We start from the raw sequence: 24008 nt of genomic DNA, 5'->3' as shown, positions 1-24008 counted from the left end.
AAAATCATGAAAACACAACACAACTACTAGTATAACGAGAGAAAGACGGGGGCCATTTCAAATATTTATTTCTAATTTATATATGTATTTCTCCGTCTGTAATTATTGGTTTAAACTCATTTAGCCAATAACTTTGTGACAGGAGGCAAAAGAAAACTCAAGACAACATATTGCATTTGAAGAAGCAGCTGTATTTGACTATAAAGGCATCTAATCCAGTGTCTCTAAGCTGTTTTCTTTATATTTCAGTGTAAAAAGCCTAGACTCTATTAGAAAAAGAAACAGTAAACCCAAAATAACATCTCATAAGAAAACAATCATTGAAAAAAAAAAGAAAAAACCCATTCACCAGTCATCTCAATTAAAATAGAAACACCATTTCATTTTCGCTAACATTTTCCCATCAAAACAAATATTTGTCCATATATATATATTTATATATTTATTCTCAAGGCAGTTGGTCATGGCCAAATTAATTGACCTTTTCATGGCCATTTTTTTTTTCATGTTTCAAAGTTAGAAAATGTAGCTAGAATGGAAGAAATAACTATCAGAAGCACAGTCTAGGACCACTGCACTGGCCAACAGGTATATCTGAGATCTCAGATATTGAGTGAAAGGGAATACGTTTGTCAAGGGCAGTGTGGCAACCTGACACCACTGCCTTTAGAACAAGTGCAATGTAAAGAGAATCAATTCTCAACCATCATGAAACTACAACACACTCTTCTTTCATAGCACTCGAGTTGTCCATCAAGATTCCCTTTGCTTGTTTCCTTCCTCCGTCTTACTCTTCTCTTGCAGCAAGGAAAGTGTGTGTGCTGTGCTTGTGTTCTTGGCCACTGCTGGGAGCTATAAATCCTCTTGCTGGAGATGCAGAGGGCACACTATTACTCTTTACTCTTCCATGTCTCCTCCTCATCCTCAATTAGTTTATCCATCTAAAATTTACCGTTAATATCGACGAGAGATAATGTTAACCTACTAACGGATCGGTCGCAGTTTGAGGTTGAGCACTAAAAAACGCCAGCAGAGAAAGAAAAGGGGGCTGTTGATAAATCTCAGCATTCTTGTATCTTTCCATTACAGTAACAAATGTGACCGATATAATGTCCCTGAATACTTAACACTGCCCTGTCAGTGAACAGCATGTCTGATAACGAAAGGGAGAGGACACAAGGAGCAGAATGTTCTGCAGAAAACAGGGTTATTGATAAGTGAGTGTATATGATCCGAAGTAGAGGCGTAACCGTGGTTGTAGCTATGTGCTCCAAAGTGGTTCAGATGAATGAAACATGTAGGAGGGGGAGAAACAAGGGGTTGGGAGTAATGAACATTAATAGGCAATCATCAAAAGTCCTGGAGGGCGATGCGAGTAGGCTCCCTGGGTTACATTGACAGGAAGTGAATATGTACGGTGTGTGTGTGTGTGTGTTTATGAGAAAGAGAGAGAGAGAAAGAAAGAAAAATGTGTATGAGCGAATGCAAAATCCCTGGGCTACATGGGAGGGCGCAGCGGCGAAGAGCTCCAAACGGGCGAGCATCTCCTCCATCCACCTTATCCCTCCATTACACTTGACACTCAGCAGAACTATGTGCTTCTCTTCTGCAGCTCTTGGATAAAGGCTGTGGAATAACGGAGGGGAAACGAGCAATAAATACCAAAACATTTCAAAAATTGAGCTACAATGTGTGCCATTTTTGTGTGTTTGCCGAGTTCCAATTTAACCTCACCTCCGATAATTTCCTCTTTCACTTTTTGTAGTTCTTTCCGCACCTCTTCCAGAATTTCCTGCGAAAGGATTTATCGACAGTGTTAGAAGTGTTAACAATCTGGTAGACCTAATGTGAGCCAGGCATGACGTGTGGAGCTGATGAGAAACGAACCTGCTTCATTTTGTCTAAATCCGAGTCATCGCTTCCACTTGCATCATTGTTGACCCCGGACTTCGCCCTGAAATTAGAGAGGAAACAGACCAACAAATACAAACAGAGAGATTTAATGTTCATTTATGCCTTTCGCAAAAAGCCAGGAAGATCCACGGCATTGCATCCACAGGTCCACTGTAAATCCAACCAATCACCATAGTACCACAGGGATGAAGGCGGAGTGCCACCCAGAGATGCAAGAGGTTGAATCGACCCAAGATCTTTAACTTACCTTATTCAACGGATATCAATCTTGGGAATACAAGTAATTTAAGTTCTTTATGTAGAATCACTAATAGGAATTACACTCATGAAATAAATAACTGATAGTATTCTACAATTGAATTGTTGTGGATAAACGTTTATGTAATTGGGCATCTTACCGCTGGATGCCAAGATGGAGTTAACCCACCTTTCAACCACAGAATTTTCACACACATCCCTCATTTCTTAAGCAAAAGATTAAAGCCAGCTGGAAACATTCACCTCAAGATGACAGCACCGACTCTAATGCTCAAAACAGACGTGAAAATGCAAAGTGTTTATTACGCCGTCAGGTTTGTATCTTGCTATAGAGTTTTCACAGTAGATTATGTCATTCTCTGATCCATTAGATGGTGCTGTCATCTGTTAATTGTGCTACCCCAGTAGACTGCAGTGATTCTGCATCTAACCTGAAGAAAAGGAAAAAGAAAGGGCAATTAAGGTCACAAATGAAGGGACAACGTGTATACCTGGAACCTTGGGGCACTACCGAAGTGGCGTCCATGCTCTTGGCGATGGAGTTATTCCTGTTAGTGAGACACACACACTCTCATCTTAGAATGGAAATGAACAACATTCACACAGTCAAACAATAGCAGCATTCATATCAACAAAACCACACATTCGTACTTTGTCCATGGGCAGACAAACACGCATGTGCACGCAAACACACATGGTGATGGGAAGGTGTTCATTTTCAGAACATTCAGGTGAGTCAGTGAGTCAAAGCACAAATCACCAGTTGTCAGTGGTGGTTGCAGTTTCGCCTATCAGCAGAAGCCTAGATTACCTGATCATAGATTTCTCCCAGGGTTTTTTGATGGTGTCTGAGGAGAGAAATGTATAAACACACGGGTTAAAATTCACCTTGAACGTTGTTATGTAAAATCATGTCTGAATGAATGTAGGTATGCCATTAATAAAAAATGTTCCATTTCTCACCGCTTTGACCTTGAGGTTCTGAGTCATCCTGTAGGAAAAAAAACAAACAGCCAGACATGTTAGGAGTGATTCATGCTAAACCTGTTCCTTGTAAAAACTACGCACACAAAACAGCTCTTTGTCTGGTGTTCTTTATCGCACTGAATAATGAGAAATAAAATACACACACAGCCACTTAAAGCAACCGATTACTCACATTATCTTGTGTCTTTGCAGGTACCTTCTCTCCTGTGTCGGCAGCTTTCCTCCTGAGTTGAACAATAATCACTTTGGTTAAGCCATTTAGATGCATAGGATGGTACTTGGCTGTACACACTACTATATAAAATCAGTTATTGTTCAAGTAGTGAGGGAGCAGAAATATTGGAGCCACGGGAGATAAAATAAAGTCTTATTTATTCATTTCATTTGGGGAATTTGGGTGGATGGCGAGTGCACACTTTTCCCACCTACCTTCGTGCCAAGATTGCACTCATTTCACCCATCAAACCACCTCCCCCTCCTCCGACAGAGGCGGTGCTGCTGCGGTTGGAATCGCCCCTGCTTATTGGAGCTGCAGATCCGCCTTCATCCTGGTGAGGGCAGCACATAGCAAAGCCATAGAGGAGAGGAAACATGGGAGTTTATGCCTCAGTAAGAAGCAGATGGATGCAACTATTGCAAAGAGGCAAAAATTAGTGGAGAGGAACATAATGCAATCAACCATTGTCCTGGTTGTCGTAGTTGTAAAAATATTAATCTGGCTTTCAACGTAGCTATGAATTAACAGCCTTAACTGCAACAGTCTACTGTATATAACAGAAATATTATACACTCACCTTTGATACTTTGCGGAGCTTCGCCCCTAATAGGGCAGCAGCAAAGGCGTCTCCTCCAGGGAGACCACCACCACCACTATCTCCTCCTCCTCCTCCTCCTCCTCCTCCACTGGGTGGCGGAGGAGGGCCTGGTGGAGGAGGTGGACCTGGGGGAGGAGGGGGTCCTGGAGGAGGAGGGACTGCAGCAGCAGAGGGAGGAGGCCCAGGGGGGGGAGGAGGCCCAGGGGGTGGAGGAGGCCCAGGGGGTGGAGGAGCTGGAGGAGGAGGGACTAAACCAAAAGAGGAGGGACCTTTAATGACGATTCATTGACCGCACACAAATGAAAATCAAGATATGGACCATATACCCTGGGCACAGGTGCACGGAAATGGCATTTTAATCGAGGTTAACTGCAGTTTGGATGACCACAAAAGTGTTTCCTGACCTGCAGCAGCTTGTTGTCTCTCTCTCTCCAGTCGCTCCCGCTCTTGTCTTTCCTTCTCCTGGCGCTCCCGCTCCTGTTGGTCCAACCTCTGTTGCTCCAACCTACATAAAACACACCCTTGTCACTGAAAAATACAAGTAAGCATCCTGAAAATATATCTCTGCATTGAAGGGAAAGATAATGAAGGCTACAGGTTATGATATATATGAGTGTAATTAGAACCGGCAACCACAAGGTCAAACTAAGAGAGGCAAGGAGCTCCTCAACATCCCCGACACAATAGCCATTGTACTCAAGTAATCATGAGTTATTAGGGGATTCACACTGTTGAGGGATGCTACAATCAGAATTTGAACTAAATATACTGACTTTGGTAACTGTATTGTTGTTATAGGGAGTATTTGTCACAGCTTTCCTGTAAATCCTGTAATATCCTAAGCCTAGAAATGACAACGGCCACACACACACACAGGCTTTATACAATCTACATAAACATCCACTAAATTTTGCACAGGCTTAAAGCACAGTTGGTTGACTGAGGTATCATGACCAAGGAAGTGCGAGGAGAGGATCGATGCCTTCATCTTTCCTTTAACATCGACATTCAAACATTAATTCCTAGTGAATTTGAATGAATTTGATGGACAGTCTCCCTGACTAGTCGCAAAGCCTTCACTGCACTGTGACACGTTAGCATTCAGTCTAAATGAGATTAGAGTTAAATCCGGGCAAGCCTCATTGGAGGAACAGAAAGGTGGACGGGGCGAAGGTGGGGTTGATGCGAGGTGTTGGTCTGCTCCTCTTTTTAACCTTTACACTTCAGGGGGCCGGCTGAGGGTTTAGCAGTGCAAAGCTAATGCCATCAAATCCTCTACATATGCGTGTGTGCAAAGCTTTGCCAAGAGGAATAGCACATATCTAAGAAAGCCTGTATTACTGTGGAGTGTTTGGCGAGGAATCTGAAGCAATTAGGCGGGTCAGAAAAATCCATTTCGCATGATGGACTGACTTTTTAAAAAGGCAATACTGACGCTGCATGGCTGTGTTGAATCCTGCTAGGATCATATGGCGTGAGGCTTACCACCGATACTTACGATTACCATTCAGGCCCAGAACACAGTGAAGGGCCTCTACAACAAATGCTGACATGTGCTACATTAGCAGTGTGAGGTTGGGAGCATTTCAAAAACACACCTCCGCTGTTGTTCGAGCTCTTCTGGAGACGGTCCATTGGACACTGGACGTGGGAGTGTGGCATAGCCTATCAACACAATACAACACAACACAGAAATCATTGTCATTACAAATCAAAGGGATTACAGGACATGAGGTTGGAGACATAGATTACAAAAAAACCCAATCTATTCATAGCTCAGATATATTTCTATCGTCTTAAGTCTCCACAAGAAACTTGCATCTGTTGTTTGTCTCTCCATTTATGGCGATTTAGGTGAGAGCCCAGAAGACACTGGAAGACTGACTGTAAAAAGTCCAGGCCACACAAATTTAACAACTGCTGAGAGATGTTTCAACGTTTGTCAAATAAGAAGGGAACTGGAAGGAATCTAGGGAAAACTCATACAGTGCTCATTACCTGCATCTGCCATGGAGTTGAGCACATCCAGAGCGTGTGCCATGCCATTAGCAAAGAGAGTAGCATCCTCCTTGCTGCCGAAGTTGAGTCCCCACACCTGCCGAGTGTCTCTCCATTGATGGAAATTGGGGGTGGCCTGGTTATACTTAAGGCCTCTCACAATTGGACAGTTTATTACCACCTGAGAAAGACAGACGACGGAGATCAATTTAGATTGTGTGTTATTTGTGGGCGGCAGTAGCTCAGTGGGTAGAGCTTCCGCTTGTGAACCGGAGGGTCGCCGGTTCAAGTCCCTGCCGAGGTGCCCCTGAGCAAGGCACCGAACCTTCAATTGCTCCCCCCTCTGCGAAGGGTGGTAATGTAATGTAAGTCCCTTTGGATAAAAGCGTCTGCCAAATGATCGTAATGTAATGTAATGTAATGTAGATCATTTTAGAGCAAAATGAATACTTTTTTTTCTAGTCAATCCAAATCTTCTGTGCAGTTTTCACTGAATGCCCAAAACAGGAGTGTTTCTCTTCATGAATCGGAGCTGAATCACTCAAAGAAAGAGCTTATGTATAAAACACAGTTGCCCTGGTTTATATTCCACCCAGCAGGTGGCGTGGAGCCCATGAAACCAGTGGAAAAAAAAAATGTCCAGGGTTTTAGTGTTGCCTGAATGTGCTGACGTGCCTTTTCACTATTTGTTTAACAGCCTCTGAATTCCACAGAGCAGAGAGGAGACCCTGTCAGGGTGAATATCAGTCAGTAGTATTCTAAGCTCTCCGGCGTGTCAAAAGGCCAGACAGATAGCAGACAGGGAACAAGGCTCTGATCAAAAACGTTAATAAATTGCGTATGAACATGCACAGTGATCCCGGTTATTGAAAAATCCAGCCTTTGTAACCGAAGGCAACTGGACTGGGGGGGTGTTTAATGGGTTATCACCACAAGATTACTGGCAAAGATAGAGCAAATGGAGAGAAGATCTCCAATCCAAATTGTCACAGGAAATTGTTGAACAGGACAGCTATCTCACAGGAAACATCATCCACTTTACTGGCCGTCTCAGGGGAACACTTTAGAGTCCTGAATGTTTAAAGACGGAGCGAGACACTGAGGCGAGCGGGGAGAGAGGGACTGAGGAGCGCGCCCACCTCAAACTCAGTTATCCAGCCTGCAGTATTAACATTCAAATGGCATCTGCTCACTTTTTAAAAGCGTGTACAGTCATAATTTGGTGATGCGTACAGGCGATTTGATTTCCCTCTCTCAACTCGGAAAAGTTGGAAAAGGACCAGCTTGGCTTGAAGAACAGGCTCTTTACTAATCGCGTTAACCCTGGTTTTACACCCCACCGTGGCACTGACACGGTTAAGCAATGACTCATTCACTGTCTGAGTGTGCATCGCTGTTTCAACAAACCCTCGACAGAGAAATGAAGGCACGGTTATTCTGGACTCTTTTACAACTTGTAATAAAATGTGATCTCTATATCTGGACTTGGTATCTGGTTAATGACATCTGATGGGACTTGCAAGTACACTTTGAAGTTAAAAAACGTTCGTCTACTTCATTATACTGACTGTTCTCATTAATTTCCTTTAAACATTTTTGCGTGGGCTACCACTGTCCAGATACAGGTACGAAGTATCTACTTGCATGCCACAACTTCAGATTCAAAACAACTATGGACGTGCGCAAGCATGACGACAAGGCCGAGTGATGTGTTCAACTTCAAAAGGCCGATTTTACCTCACAACTGCTTTAAACTATATTTACCGCCAGCTGTGACCGATATCATCAGAACACAATGACCCAACAGCCTGCAACCAGAGTAAACAACCTCTGTTATAGCATATGCCATCTCTTAATAGATTAAATTGAGTAATTAATGATTGATTAATCAGTAGTTATTAATCACAAATTAACATCGATTTGTCTTTATCTGGAAGTTGGATACATATTAATGTTAATACAAGGCCCCAAATTATTCATCGTTCCTTATATACTGTGCTTTGGATGAGATTATGGACAGAACTAAAGGCAAAATGCTTTCAAGTATGAACTCAACAGGGAAATGGAAACTCAAACCTTACAACTCAAATGACGCAGCTGTGATTGTATTCCAAATATAGACCGTCTCACACTTGCAGTACAGTATACAGTATTGTCATAAGACACCTGCAGCAAACCACAGACAGAGTAGACAGAGTAGACAGACGGCCTTTGTACACAGATCAACACGTACTGTGCACTCTCACACATGACCTTTACACAAGTGACACTGACAGGCAAATGTACCTGCTGGTCCGTCTGCATCTTGCGTCCTACTATTCTGAAGGCGTTGGTCGCCGGGTTGTGATAGATCTGGACTCTGCTGAAGGACTGGACTCCAGGGCCTGCCGGTAGCCACTTCTTATTGGCATCGTCATAGATCATCACAGTGGCCCGAGCCTGGCAGATACTTGACTCGCTGAGAGAACAGAAAGACAGAAAGTTCAGGGATTGTTATTAATATTAAGGCATTAATGCTTCAGTGTGTGCAAAGAAGCTTTGAAGGGATCAATCAAAACAGTTGTGATGGCTTGAAAACGTGTGTGGGGTTTTTCTGCATAGATTTATCGATTTATTTCATCTCCTTTCTGAAGGAGGTTAAAGACTCGAGGCTCTTCTGTCGCCTTGGGTAAATGATAGGTATTTTGTGTATAGACTTCAGGTCTGGTAAATACAACAATTTATGTTACTGATAGATAGGGGTTCTGTCTTTGTGTTGATGTGGAAAAGGATTCAATCCTGGTGGTACTGGTGGTGTAGGATTGAGTGGAAATGATGAAACGGCACCAGGGAACAAATACAGAACAGACCTGGGTGACATGCAAACCTATTACCATCAATATATGAAACATGAAACTATATGCCACAGCATTATTTAACCACAATGTAATGCAGTTTACTTAAAAAGGTTTGTTGACTGCAGTAGGAAGGCCTGAAGCCAAATACAAAAGGACAGCGAGGGGGGTTAGCCTGGAAGCTCGAGACTCTGGATGAGGAGACAGACTGAAAATAAGGTTACACGACACCCTGGAGTCTCTGCTATAAACAAGCCATTTCACAGATGAGAGTCGGTACTTCCAAGCTGGCCAGGACTCATCTGGTCTCCCTCACTCTGTCACTGAACAGGGCCTCAAGCGTGCATACAATTAGAGCTAGGTACCACCTAACAATTCATTACGTTTATAATTGCTGTCTTGAGTGTTGAAGAGCCACGTAAAAAACAGCCTTGTGAGACGGAGAGAGACAGAGAGAGCGTGTGAGGCTTAGGGGTGTCAGGTAAATACAGACTCCAGGATTTAGCTTGCACTTTAGGTAGAAATCTATTGGCAGGTGGAACCCTTGCATCCGTCTCACATTGCATTAGAGCATTTTCTGATGAATGTAAGATACTGAATATGTACAAAACGTAGGGAGTGACAAAGCGCTGAGCAGGGACGCAGTTAAGGGTTGATTAGAGGGAGAGAGAGAGAGAGGTTTGATCCAAAACAAGATGACAGAAACGACAACAATGGAGGCTGACAAAGACAGGAAGCTGTGCTGTGTTCTGGCAGCTCTGGAATCTTCCACCTGCTCAACATCAATCCTCAACTCCACACACTGCCAGACACAAGTGTTGATGAATTTGTTTCTACAATGTCACAGAGAAGAGAAACAAAACTAAAAGGCACTCAGGTCCATCTGCATATACTTGCAAAATGGACACAGGCTTGAGGGCTGCTGTGTGGCCAAAGTTATCAAAAGTTCTGACGGTAAAAACATTATTGACACTGAATAGAAGAAAAAGGGACAGAACAAAAGAATGCAGATTGTCTTTGAATTCCAGGAGGCTCCTTCTTCTCTTCTTATTTACATCTCTTGCTCCCTTAATCCACCTCTCTCTCCCTCTCCCCTCCATCTGTCCCGCCCGTGATACAATCTGCCGCTTCCTGTGACACAGCACCAAAGCCACAGCCCACTTCCTGATGCCAGCACTGCCTAATAAGGGCGGTGAGACACACGGACCGCACACACGCACAGACCACACACACACACATTATACATGTCCATTTTCCTACAAGCAGATACGATGTAAATAACGTTTTTAGATTCACTGCATCACTCTGTGACTCTACCAATGCTGACTTGTATCCAACCAGGAACTGCTCAACTCATTCAACACGTTCCTAAAGCAACACTGACAACTTTGATTTGTTGTCAGTCTTAAAAAATATGTTATGTAATCTTTGAAAAACACCTTCCTGTGATTGTGCAAGTTATTTGGCACCCACAGTGAAGGTTAACTAAATTCTCTCCCCGCTCTTGTCTTGGTTACCTGCATGATGGAGGGATAAATCAGGAAGATCAGGAATCCTGTACAGGATTTTCTAAAATGTGAAGCCCGACTTAGACTTAGACTTAGGCCCTATTGGAGTGGTGGGTGTATTATGTGGGGACAGAAAGTGGTGTGTGTGATGTATTGACAATGTCGACACCGGAGACACCCACCGAGGGCTACAAACAGGGAACACCGGAAAATACCCCTAGAGTCTGCGAGGGGTGAGGTGAAAGATGGCCCAACGACTGATAATACAACAGATACGGGAATGGAAAAGACTACGGCCTATGAGAGAGAGGGAGAAAGAGACAGGCAGACAGACAGACAGAGAGACAAAGGGAGACAGAGAGAAGCAGAGGCAGATGGACAAAACAGACAGAGGCACCAGCTAGTCACATGCCTGAGAGAATAGGTAGGTCTTAAACTTGCTTTTAAAAGATGGCGCAGTTGTGGTAGCTATATCATCAGGCAGTTTGTTCCAAAGAGTGGGCCCATAATGGCCAAATGCACCCTCAACAGATTTACTGCTGACCATAGATCATCAGACACTGGTCTCCTAACAGTACCAGAGAGTTCTGGAGGGTTTGTATACAGTGAGCAGGTCAGAGATGTATTCAGGAGCAAACCATTGAGTGATTTATAAACAGTGAGCAATATTTTGAAATGGATTCTGTATTTTATTGGGAGCCAGTGAAGAGATCGAAGTACGGGAGTCAGTTTGTCTTGTCCCAGTGACTACTCTGGCTGCTGCACTTTGTATGAGCTCGAGCCTTAAGGTGCTCGAGGGAGGAGAGACAGGGGCCTTACATCGGCCAGTGCGCCAAATAAGTCGATCCAAACAAAAGCATCATCTGTTATTACGGAGGAGGAAAACCCTGAGCACAGAGACAACCCCACCACCCACCAAGACCTCCAACAGAGAGGAAGATAACAGGGCACAGACCGCATGTGACGTGGCCGAGTGCGACTGGTCAATGGATGAAACTGTGGGAGACTTCGACCTGACCCGAGCAAGTCAGTGGAGAAGAAGCAGGAAAAGATGGAGGACTCACGGAGAGCAGAATTCACTGTTGAGCTCTCCGGAGATGTCATGACATCATTGCTGCAACACTGTAAGCTTGATGACATCATTTTTGTTGAGTTTGATGATGCCATTGTGTTTTAAAGTTAAGTAGCCCCCAGGAACTTATTGCGCATGCTAAGCATCAATAAATAGTTTATATGGGTAGTGGGGGGTACACAACATGTCAGCATACTTCTAAGATTGCAATGCCCCATTAAACAAAGTAGAAGAACTAAGTTAACATGAGGAAGGCGGTGATTCTGGGATAGCAGAAATCACTCTTGAGCCCTCTTGGTATCCGGGCTTATGAAAGCATATATACACGTTGTATTGTGTGGAAAGTGTTGCACATTGCCATTTTAAAATAAATGTAATCATTTACATGCTGCTGCATGTGAATAATGCTGCATTATCCGTTCTGATAGAGGGTTCTTCTTCTTTTATGTTTCACTCCTCGACTACATTCACTGGCAGATCTGTGATGTTACTTCAACTATGACTTCCATGCACCAACAAACCAGGACTCATTTGTATCAACAAGGCTTAATGGATGTAAAATGCAAAGCTAAAGTCAAAATGAGGTACAAGTCTTTCTATCCATTTTTGTGGATGAGGAGATCCAGAGACGAGTCATTCACTTGAAAAAGGAGACATCGATCACATTTCCCATCTTCATGGAACATGAAGTATAGTGAGTAGCAAGGAACAGGCTAGTTCCTGATGTAGATCTAAACATCATATCACAAAGCAGCATGTGTAGATGCACACCTCTGTAGGAATTATAATTACACTACATCATTCATATTGCGCTTCTAGAGTATCTATACCAAAGTGAATGGGAGGAGCAGTTACAGGTAGAGATGCATCGCTTGATAACCACGTTGATAACAATGTTTGCAACAACATGCAATAAAACCTGAGGAATCTGTACAAGGTTTAAGAAGGCACACTGGAAATAGGTCAACCCCTCGGCCACTTCTGGCAGTGTAAGAGCCGCCTAGGTATGGATGGTTCAACATCAAAACCGTGGCAGTGTCCTCTGATCTCACCTGCACTGAGCATGCTCTTTAGGTATGTGGCAGAGAGGACGAGTGGGAACTGGGAGGGGACAGCGCCCGGGTCTGGGAAACGGATGCATTTTTAATGGCAGAGAAAGCAGGGGCTCAGAAGGGCGACTGAGAGTGAGCGGCTGAATTATTGATTCAACTATGGACACTGAGACGCTTAAAAGCATTTGTGGCGGGCGCACACGCACACACACACACACACACGCACATTAAAGAACAAGGACTCGCGCAGACCCACACACCTGTCAACCTGCCACATGCCAACACACATGCCTGCGTGTGGAACAGGTCCAAAGACTTGTGCGGCTTCTCCATACAACATTTGAGTACCGGTACAGGCCATGACGGAATTGCCAAAGGTTTCTATTCTTGTCCTTCATTGGACCACAGACCACCATCGTCCACCAGTGCACTAAAGCTTGTGCAGCTGAGCTAAGTGACCAGCTAACTTAAGAGGTTTTCTTGTTAAGCCCATATGGGTTACTGGTCGACGCTTCTTCTGGGCGGGGATTTGAGCTGCCGACTTTTAAAATAACTCCAGGCAGAGGAATGCAGGTCAGTCATGGCAGCACATGAAAATGATCACCTGGATGACATGCAAAACAGTTGGGCATTAAAATAGCTTCACTTGAAATAACCAGGCTTGTCCTTATCACGGCCAGAAAAGGTTCCCTCATCCCGCCGTTGTTTCGTGATCAGGGAAGGGTTAACAGGAAACTGTAGACCACGGCTGAGGCGCACACACACTTGGAAATGTCTGTATAAGGCTGTGCTTTCGGAGCGTCTCCCCGAATGCACTGGCAAGTACAGTCAAGCCCAGCGGCTCCGTGCCTCTCTCCTTCTCTCTGTTCTCTCCACCACTTACCTGACCCTCCCACCATTCTCTTCCACAACCCTTTGTCTTTCCTGATTCTTTCGCTCTCTCTCTTTATCTTGACTTATATAAGCTATGTTTCACCAAGTGCAAGAACTTTACAGCGATTCTTTGTGGTGGCATTGGTGCAGAGGTCTATCAAACAAGTTAATCGTCTGGAGTAAAGTAGACATAACATGCAGGAATCGGGAACACTGGACAGACTCCGCACACAAAGTCATTCCCACATTTGCGCGTTCGGGGAGCTACAGTGTGGTTACGGCTATAGAGGAGCTGAAGTACTGACACCGCAGCACACTCATCCTGTGCATCATGACATAGCTATGCTGAGCAGAATAACAGGCATGGGTCTCTCGAGGCTGAAATGGGGCAGAGCAAAGTTACACCATCATCTAGGCAGTCGAGTCGAGTTAATACCTATTAAGGTCTCTTCCAGGGAGGTCAAAATACCAATATAGGGAAAGGCTTAACTGGCCTCAAAAACAAGAGACGCATCATCTTTAATAATGTTTAGGATTTCACCTTCTGGAGATGATGTCTTCCCGTGTGGTGGACACCCACATAGCGGAGTAGATTGAGGACTGATGCAGGGACTCTTGCCCAGCTACAGCAAACACAGTCCATCGTGTCTACTTCATCAACCAATGTTTTCACAGCTTTGGGGGCAGAGTAACACATGACTCACAGGCTCAATAAATAACACAATGGAATAGGTAAACCTTGGGTGGCTCTGTCATGCCTAAAGAAATGTAACCAGTATCAAAGTGATTGAATGCTTGTTACATTACTGACCTTATGTTAAGATATTACATAAAGGCCACAGGGTAGAGGCCAAATTTGATGATTAAAGCTGTAAAAAAAACATTTTCCTGTCTTGTTTTTCTCCTGATAACTCATTCATAAATGAAAAGAGAAAGTTACACTGGTCTGCAGATATCTGAAAAGTTCAACTCCAAGGTAAATGACACATTATAACACTTGGACACTCCCGTGTTACAATGGCACGAAACTGCAGAAGTAAGAAAACGTGAAAGGGAAGTGAACTCAATGTGGGAGAAACCTGTACAATACCCAGTATAAATGAGAATATTTGGGTTTCTGTTGATTAAAAAAAAAAAAAAAAAAAGACTCCAACTCTCAGAAACAACGTCTCTTCACTTTTCCCACTCTCTTAAAGTGCATTATTAGCGTCGTACATCTAGAAAAATGAGGTGAGTTAGGATTGTGCTGCCCTATCAAACACACTGGACTGCTTGTGAGAAGTACCTCTGAAGCTGACGTGGACATGTGGACCTGAACAAAGGCCTGCTGACCCCGTCTCATCCTACAGTCTACTGTCCTCACACGCCCTCAGGGCCACATGTAACGCTGTCATGTTGTGACGTTTAGCTCGGCCACATGACACTGAAGCTGCTCTGAAATACACGGATCCTGGGAAAACCGTTTGTGTCAATACAAGTAATACAAGACAGTAAAAGCTTAAGGACAATACCAAGTCCAGTACTTAAATACTACTTCTAAATGCATATCCATAAATTAAATAAGTAGAACCTAAAAAGGTTATGGATGCACATATACATATAAGCATATATATCATTCTACATAAAAACCTGTACTCTCAGTGAGCTTTTAAAGGAATAGAAGGGCCAAAAGGAGATCTGACAGCTCTCCAGTGCCTTAACCCTTTGGCTACCTGCATCGGTTCTTGTTCCTCACGCCTGTTTCTTCCAACACAGGCCCTAGCATGCTGCTAACAGTGCACACACAGACACACACGCGCTGCAGGCTACTGCTTTCTGTCTCTACGAGTCAGCCGCACATAAACAGCCATCCAGGCAGTCCAATCTTAAACGTTGGTCTCTAGTCAGAGATCCTCACTTTAATGGCACAACATGCACAAATTCCTAAACCTCCTTTGTGTGCCGACTCGTCGATGCCTGGCATTGTTTAGCAAAAATACCAAAGACATTGCGGAAAAGCTAAAGAGACCTTTGGTCACAAACTTTCATTTCTTTTCTTCTAATCCCTTGAGGAGCTGTGACGAATTCCTTCCTGCTTCTGAAACCACGTGGGGTGGATGTGTGGGGGGCACGATGGGCACTGAGAATGCCCATATTTGGAACCGTCTCACCTCTGTCCTCCTCACTGACTTCAATTCCTTTTACAGGTTGGAGCACATCCTCCCTGTCTTGGGCCGGCGCACTCCCTTGGAGAACAACAATCTGTATCGAGTGGCTGGGAGACAAACTCCCTTTTCTCTGCTGTCCTGACTTGAATACTGGAGCTGATGTGTGTACATGTGAGCGCAAAGTTAAAAAACAATGGGAAAAGGCAAACTTCTTCCTGCTTCTGATCAACAACAGCTATTTTTCCATTCAGGTTTTTACTAAACACATATAAAATACAAAAGACTATTTCCATCAGTCCTGTCCAAGCAACGAAAACTAAAACACAAAAACTGAACAATATGTGTTTGAGTATAAAACATGATACATACTGTATATATACACACATACGAGTTCATGTTGGAAGACCTGTAACAGGAGAGTTGCTTCTCTGCCATGTAATGCTGCTTCAAGTTCTTCAATTTATTCCTTAATATAGCCCCCAGTTTGACATATCCTTCGCCCAACATAGTGGCCCTTAGGTCCTGCTCAATTCGGTCTCCTGTCTAATTTTATGGTTATGCAATTTCTTATATATGCAATACAGAAAAGTTTTGGCTGATGCAAACTTTTGTATTTACTTGGAACACAAAAAGAAGAATGGAAACCTATTTCCCCAGTGAGGTCTGCTGGTATAGACTTTGGCCTGGCATTAGTGTAACTTTGTGTCCGCTTAATGAGCTGAACATTAGACGGAGAAATCTGAAGCCACCTCACTTCTCTTTCATGTCTCAAATCCAAAACAAAAGAAAAAGACAGATCTAAGTTTATAATCAAAAATCTGGCAGATCGTCATCAAGCGCTCTTTCGTTTTAGGCGTTTAGGAGCGTTTAGGAGCACCACCAAACACAGTGATTGGTTGCTTGGTAACAAAACAAACCTTTTATGACCACATGAGCTTGGTTCTATCCGATCATTCTGCTGATAACCACAAGTTGTGTGTGTTAGTGTGTGCAGAATGGTCTACATGAGAAAGACCAACAGCAACAGAAACCGCCTTCTCTATTATCCTATAACACAAGTGCTGCCATTTATCCGTTACTGATTTAAACACAACATAGGTAACGTGCATTTCTGTGTGATGTTTATTATAAGGCCAGTTATGAGCATGTGGACCATGCGGGAGAATATTCACCTATGGGTGTTGAGAGTTGATCATGAACCATGGGCAGACGGAGGGAGAGCTTCAGGAAGCAACCAGGAAGGCAAAACGATTCTGTTCAATGCTCGGCATTCAGAGAAATGCATAAGATTTTTTCTAAATTCTATCTGATGTATTTTCTGCTAACTTCAGAGGGGTAAACTGGAAGCATGTAGCTTGCTGTCCAATTCCAAAATGGAGAATCGACTGAATTCTGTCCATATACAGTAGCTGATATGATAGGGCCCTGGACAGAACATAGAGACTGTAGTCCCATACGCCAGCAAAGCAGCTGCCGAGTTTCCTCCAAACTCACTTTCATCTAATGCAGTAATTGCTATCAATCTGGGTGGGTGCAGTTCAGGTCTGAAGTGATACGAAAGCTTATGGCTAACAGTATAAAGTAGATTTAACACTCACTAGTGTCCATTATGCTCCATTATGGGGTGGACTGCTGATCAACTCGATACGTCTTTGTGACCATTAGCTGTGCCGACCGTACAGTACATCATGATTTCAGCATTTCTGCCCAGAGTGAGCTTTGGTTTAACTGTGGTGGAAGAGAGCCTCTCCATCAGTTGGTATGACGCCACTCTGTTCCCTCATCATTATATTCCTCAGGACAAAATTTACTTCGGTTTCAAAAACAAAACGCTTCAATAACTACATACGGTGGTACTGAAGTGCGATTCCATCAACAAGCAACATGGTAATGGTTTGAGCTTATTTAAGACGCCGACACAGACTAAGCATACGTTAGAAGCGCACTAAAAGAAAAGCATGGGCCACTACCAAGGAAACTGGATTTGGCACTAACCAGACAATGGAAGGTTTTGTATGTTGAGCAATTCCGGTAGCAAAGCATCTAATCCAAGGGACAGGCCAACATAATGGCCTATTTATGAGTGTGAGAGGTGGGAGGACCAGTAGGGGTAAATTGTTACAGGGGAGGGGGTTGTACTGCCTGGGTGTTGTGGGAGACAAACTCACAAGGCAAAGACCATTTCAATAATGGAGACGGTGAAATGATGAAGCGGTGCAGGCATTGTGTTCATTTAGACCCAATGGAACGCCGAGTCTACAAACGAGGCACTACGGGGCTTTTCCGAGTGCTTATCAGCATGCATCTGTTTATGGTGCATGAAATAATTTTTTCTGAATCATTACGGGAGGGAATTCCCACAAGCACATCCCAATTACTTTAAACTGTTATTGCTTTTCGTATGCAGAATTCAGGACGGATATTAAGACGTATTTGGCTGACAAACTGCAATATACAGTCCATGTTCAGACGTCTACATTTACTTGGTTCAGTTGTCGATCATATCTACGGGCACATCACTGCAAAAGACAATGATGATAATGATGGAAGGCAAAAAAGTATTCAAGTAACTGTTTAGTAAGTCAAATTGCATAATGAATTACCAATGCAATACCACACCTCTGATATCAGACTTCTAAAGAAAAACAAACATCTGCCGTCAGCGAGGAACAAGTAGGGACAAGAAAACAATCTGCATCCTGACACACTAGACTTACTCTCATGATCATTACTCAACACGTGAATGTCTCTTATCGCAGTACGAAGAAATCTGTCCTTAAATTGACAGAAACTGTAATATTGCTAAATGTGTTAACAAGCACTGTAATAATGTCAAAAGTCACAAGAGAAAAGACCATGATGACCATTGTAAAGACTTTTAATCAGGACTATGATACTATGCAGCCATGGTACGATGGTCTTCCACCCAGAACAAGCTGGAGTCAAGACACAAAGGAAAGGAGACTGAGGAGGAGGCCATTTCCCTGCTTTTAGAGTGATCAATAATGAGCTCAGAGAAGAGTGCACGGAGAAAAGCGGCAGAGCGTCCTCCAAGACACTCAGTTTGGCATCATTTCCAGGCATACAGGGATTCTAAATTAAGAACAACGATCTTGCTGGATTTCAGAGAGCATGTTAAGCAGATGCATTACACCTGTTTGTGGATGCCTGCGTGAGTTTGTTTGTGCTCATGTGAGTGACTTCCGGAGCCCAGAGGCAGCCGTACTGCGTCAGATTAGAGGACAGCCAGTCTTGTAGTAAGAGGCACCCAGCCACTGAGTCACGGTGGGAGTCACCTCTCCAACACACCTGATTCATGCAGACGCCTGCATTTCCTGTGCCACTAAACCCGGCGATAACACATCACCACAAAAGCTGATGCAGGCTTATTTTCGCCGAAGGAAACTTGTTGTCAACTGTTTCAATATTAAACAGTGGTAATGACATTACAAGAGCAATCAGGGGTGTGTGTGTGTGGTGTAACTGGGATAAATTGTACAGCAATAGCGCGCTAGTCTACTGATGTGCATTTGTCCATATACTGTAAATATCTATTAAATCACCACAAATCGAAGTACTAACTCTTGAGTGACAGACCTAGATTGAGCGACATTGAAAGTAAATATCTTAATTGGTGTATTTCCTCTGCATGATCCTCCTCAGTGGGCAGACTTGCCTCCTACTGCAATTGCACAACACATCATAGCAAACGTGATGGAGACCTATTGATTCTGTGCATGTAAACACAAAGAATCAGAGTATTGAGTGCATGTAAACATACCAAGTGAAACTAACACGCCTCGACATCATAGAGTGCAGCACTTAACCTCAGCAATGTCACTGTGGAGAAATAGCGACTATCGACACTTGATCCTCTCTTCGCAAGCGTGTTTGTGAATGAGCTCCAGAGCAGTCCAGAGTCAAAACTAATTATCTGGAATATGTCTCCTCATTTGATCCCGTCTGTGGTGCTGTGATGTTCTGAGAGCTACTTGTGTCACTGTTGTGCACTCTCTGATGTTGTTCATACTCGGGTTTCATAATATGCCAGCTCCTACAACCACTGTCATTCTGAGAACTTACTTAACTTCTCTTGTTTTTGAAACAAAACCTTTTATCAGTAGCCTGCATTTAGGTTTCTACCAACTGCGGGGACTGACTGAAGTGGGGGTGCACTGCTGAGCCTTTCTTTTGGGGGAAATTGTTGAACTTTTGACCAAACGACTGCTCATCTGTGTCAACATTTACATTCCGTGGGGACACATGACAATGCACATGAATGCGAGGCTGCATTCCAGTCTGCACCTATTATACAAGGTGCCACGAGCTGTTTAGGCCAAACAGCCAGTGGAACATCAGACAGATCAATATGCAGAATTATGATGAAGACACGGTTACCATGGGAATGCCAACTAAATGTACGATACGATACTTTGAGGTGGTGGTTGAATAAAACTAAAAGACAGATCATAAAATATAGTCAACAGTGTTATTAAACATTTTACACTGTTGCCTAATCTTATTGTCGATTTGGTTTATGGTTTTAGGGAAGTATGTTCTCAAGTACAGCTGAGAGACACGACAAGGCTTCTTATCATTCTGTAGGTGTAACACTTTTATTATGTGTGGTGGTGAGACAGTGTGTCATCAAGGTGATGAGTGTGTGTGTGTGTGTGTGTGTGTGTGTGTGTGTGTGTGTGTGTGTGTGTGTGTGTCTGACGATAGTGCATTCACTACAAGTCTGGTTATAGAACACACAACCTCAGATTTTGAAGCACTGGAGGAAAACTAGTAACTCTGAAAGTAATTTCTGATATACTGTTCAGATTACCTTTGCAAGACATAAATCATATAAATGCTTTGCATGTATTAAGAAAAGACAAATATACTGATTAATACATTAACTTAATAGCTTCATTAGCTGGTAAATAACTCTGGTGATTGTGGCGGGATATGATGTTAAGTAGCCTCTTGGTCAAGTAGCTCTTGTTCCTGCTGTAATCAAAGCTAGCATAAAGAAATGTGTGCAAACACAAATCCTGGACCAACCCAAGCGCCAAGCTGAGCATTATTGTTATGGAGAGGGCAGCAAGATAGCGCTGAGATAAAGAACGAGTCACGCAGGTTAGTCATCAACATTGAACCGCTGTTTTCAGCTGAAACCTCATGGTCCAGATTTAAACAGTGAACCTCTTTAAAAAAAAGCCAAATATTCTAACAGTGAAGTGAGTTGAAATCTGAAGATGGAGGAAATATCAGCCAAGAAAAGCCAGAGCAAACAGCAGTGGCTTTAAAACATGTAATTGCCAACTGCACAGGCTGCAACAGGATGTGGAATTTGTGGACATGAGTCTTCCACTGAACAATTTTGTTCCGGGTGCAACCCTCTGTATTCCCACAGGGAGAAAAATAGTAGACAGGGGACGGTTTAATGATTGGCTGTGGAATGCATGAGACATGACATAAACAGCAAATGCATTTGGGATGAGGGGAGTGGTTATTCTGCAGCTGAAGGAGCCCTATAAATACACAAGAATCACACCGATCAACTGTGTGTGAATTAGACAGAGAATCCCTTACATATGTTCTAAAACTGACCCTGACCTCTCACCTGTGAGGGAAAGAGCCCAGTCTCCTTAGAATCCTCCTTACTTTAATCTTTAAATCATACTTTCATTATTTTTTAGCAGTGATCATTTAATTCAAACACTATGAAAAAGTGTTGTAGCTGCAGGACAGAACCAGAAAAGTCAACACAAGAGTGTTTGAAACAAATACAAAACTATGTTGTTGTCATCGGACCTGCTCGGCTACCATGACTTGTGAATATTTCTTGCAGGCAGGTATGTCTGAGCAGGTAGAAATGGGTTTTGGGTTCGAATGTCGTTTTTGCTTGATCAAATCTCGTTATTCACTTGTAAATGCAACAGAAATCTACTTCTCGGTGTCATGTGTAGCCCCCGTGTCGTCACAACGCCGTACTAGTCCGAAAGCTGGACTTGTTTCGGAGTGTGTAACGTGATTAAAATGGGGTTAAAATCTTTTGGTAATGTGTTAATAACAAAGCTCTACACAAACTGATAGATGTATCACACAAACAAACAATCGATCAGTCGCTTCTTGTAAAATCAGTTAGCCCCAAACACACCAAATGTAGCCTGGGAAACACAATGTGGATGAAGGGATTTGAGCCGCTTTACCCACCTCATTGTTCGGCCAGAGTGGAAACCCTCTCCTCGCAGGGAAGTTTGGCTGACTTCAGAGCGAAAGCCCGGTGTTGAGAAGCGAACTACTCAAAGAAAAAAACGAAAAAAAAGTCGGCGACACACGCATCTACACCCGCAACCGGGGTAGCTACAAGCGGGATAAAGAAGCACACCTCGACGATTTCCTGGTTGTATGGAAAGGAGAGGAGGGGGGGGAGAGAGAGAGGAGATACAGTAGTGGAGCGGGCTTGTCAACTCCAATCACTATCCCACGTAGGTTTCTACCGAAGAAAGACGTTTATGGAGAAACAAAGATGGAACACACAAGAGCAAAAAACTACTCTTCCCACACTTTGTATTGTTTAAGCGCCCTGTTTGTAGAGGTCAAACCGCGACCGTGTGCTCTCCCACGGTGTAAATTCACGGGAGTCTGGCCCAACCCGCAGCTTCAAAGTAGGCTATAGTCCCATGATGCGTTCAGGTTCGCCACGTAAAATCACTGACTTTCAAAGTCGCGGAGGCTTTCAAGTGCTTCAACAAAAACACTCAACTGTGTTTCATTGTAACGTTGCACAGATTGTTTAGTTTAGCGGAAAGAACGTCAATAACAGCTCGTATACATTTTTTATTTTAACAAGTGGTTTTAATTATTATTATTATTATTATTATTATTATTATTATTATTATTATTATTATTATTATTATTAGTAGTAGTATTACCATTACTGTAATATGTTCAGAATGAAATATATTGTTGTGTTTTCATAGGGTATCATGTGAAAAAGTACCATGTACCAAAGGTTCCATGAGAATTCATTGCAAACCAGATGTAAATGGCCATGGATCATTTGGGAAGTAGGTCATGTAGTAAACAAATATTTTCTTCTTACCCTTGCCCCTTGATATAATTATATAAGAAATATAATAAAACTTTTTACACTCATGGTGGCTTGGTAGCATTAGAAATTCATGGGGCGGCAGCTTGCATGAAGGTACCATGGTGATCTATACCAACAAAGTAACGAAAATTTTCCTCTGTTATTTTGTAGCACAAATGCTTGTTGCAGAAATCCTTCCCAAAAAAATGAAAATACAATAATTTAGTATCAACCAAAAATGTCAACTATAACTCCAATATGCATGTGTTCCTGCTTTGATACTACTTATCATCTCCACCTTCCTACAGCTCTTTGGGGCCACACAAACTGACTTCCCAAAGTGCAACGACGTTAGAGTAGTGGCCAAACGCGGATCTGCAGGTCACGTGGTGCACTGGGGCCTAGAAAGATTCGACAATCACAATCACTATTAAAACCAAAACATATTTAAAGATACTATTTGGGTGTTGCTTATGAGTTAACCAGGCGGGGAGAAATAGACTAATATTAATGTGTTGTAGATATGGAAGTAGGAAGTGCAAGATTCTATTTTGGCGTATAGTGTACATCCGATGATCATTTTTTATCGGGATCAGCTCATGTTTGGATTCCTGAATTTTTAGTACATTGAAGAGACTATACAGCTGCTAACTAAACCAGGAACATGTCCTTGTAAAAAGTTATATATTCCTTTAAAAAAACTATGATATGATATGATACTTTGTAACTCTAATAATACTAATAATGACAGGACAAAACAGAGTTAAGTTGCCTCACAGCCTTGGCCTAGTTTTCAAATAAGATGTGTGGCACATTCTTAAAAGTGCTGCTTCCTCCTAATGGGGACAGAAGCGGAGGAGAGGACAAGAGAGGAATGCATTACGTCTGCATGGCATGTGTAAACATCCACAAAGCCAATATGCCTTACTTCCTAATACACACACACACACATGCACACACACACACACACACACACACAGACACAAGTCGACTGTTACCATGTGCCCCTTGTTCATTTTGCTGGTTTCTCTGACTCATATGTCAAGAATAACAATTATTTTCCACCAAAATGTACCATTATTTGAAATCTAATAGTTGGACATGTGTGTACTTGTGAGTGTGTTTGTGTGGTTTATGCTGAAAGTTCCCAGAAAATAGCTCTTAACGAATTAGAAACTCTCTTGCAGTAATTCTAGGTTTCCTCTGGTCCCCTCTTCCCCTTTACCGCAACTTTATTTCCGTGGTTTTGACGTCAGTTGGTCAACTTGCTTTCTGCTGGCCATCGCCATTGGACAGCAGTGACGAGGCTATAAGACACTTTTGAGACTATCTTCAAGGCTTTGAGGGATCCAGGGGTATTGGTTAATTGATAAAGGCCTTACCTTTTCAGAATGAGAGTGAAAAAAATCCGTGTGTGCATGTGTATGTGTGTGAGGGACCTCTGAAGGAGCTGGGAGCAAGATTTT

At 43.0% G+C, this 24008-nt stretch overlaps 1 protein-coding gene across 2 annotated transcripts; it reads right to left on the bottom strand.

Annotated features, from left to right (window-relative positions):
• Positions 1-170: 170 nt before the first annotated feature.
• vaspb (vasodilator stimulated phosphoprotein b) lies at positions 171-22130 on the bottom strand. 2 transcript variants are annotated; one of them, XM_076145132.1, is made up of 14 exons: positions 21663-22130; positions 8259-8430; positions 5973-6153; positions 5573-5639; positions 4379-4479; positions 3954-4222; positions 3589-3707; positions 3332-3383; positions 3136-3163; positions 2984-3020; positions 2664-2720; positions 1888-1954; positions 1735-1792; positions 171-1626 (listed from the first exon to the last, which is right to left on the bottom strand). In XM_076145132.1, exons 1-14 carry the CDS (start codon positions 21665-21667, stop codon positions 1592-1594), a joined length of 1248 nt encoding a protein of 415 aa, XP_076001247.1. In that variant the 5' UTR covers positions 21668-22130; the 3' UTR covers positions 171-1591. The 2 variants fall into 2 exon arrangements, with proteins under 2 accessions (XP_076001247.1, XP_076001255.1); XM_076145140.1 differs by having other exon boundaries at positions 3954-4132.
• Between the last annotated feature and the right edge of the window lie 1878 nt (positions 22131-24008).

The sequence above is a fragment of the Genypterus blacodes genome, unplaced genomic scaffold (genome assembly GCF_046128005.1).
Source record: "Genypterus blacodes isolate CSIRO-AG114 ecotype Tasmania unplaced genomic scaffold, CSIRO-AGI_Gbla_v1 ptg000003l_1, whole genome shotgun sequence".
Lineage (NCBI taxonomy): Eukaryota > Metazoa > Chordata > Actinopteri > Ophidiiformes > Ophidiidae > Genypterus > Genypterus blacodes.
Note: the sequence above shows the minus strand (reverse complement) of the source record. Positions and strands in the feature narration are given on the sequence as shown.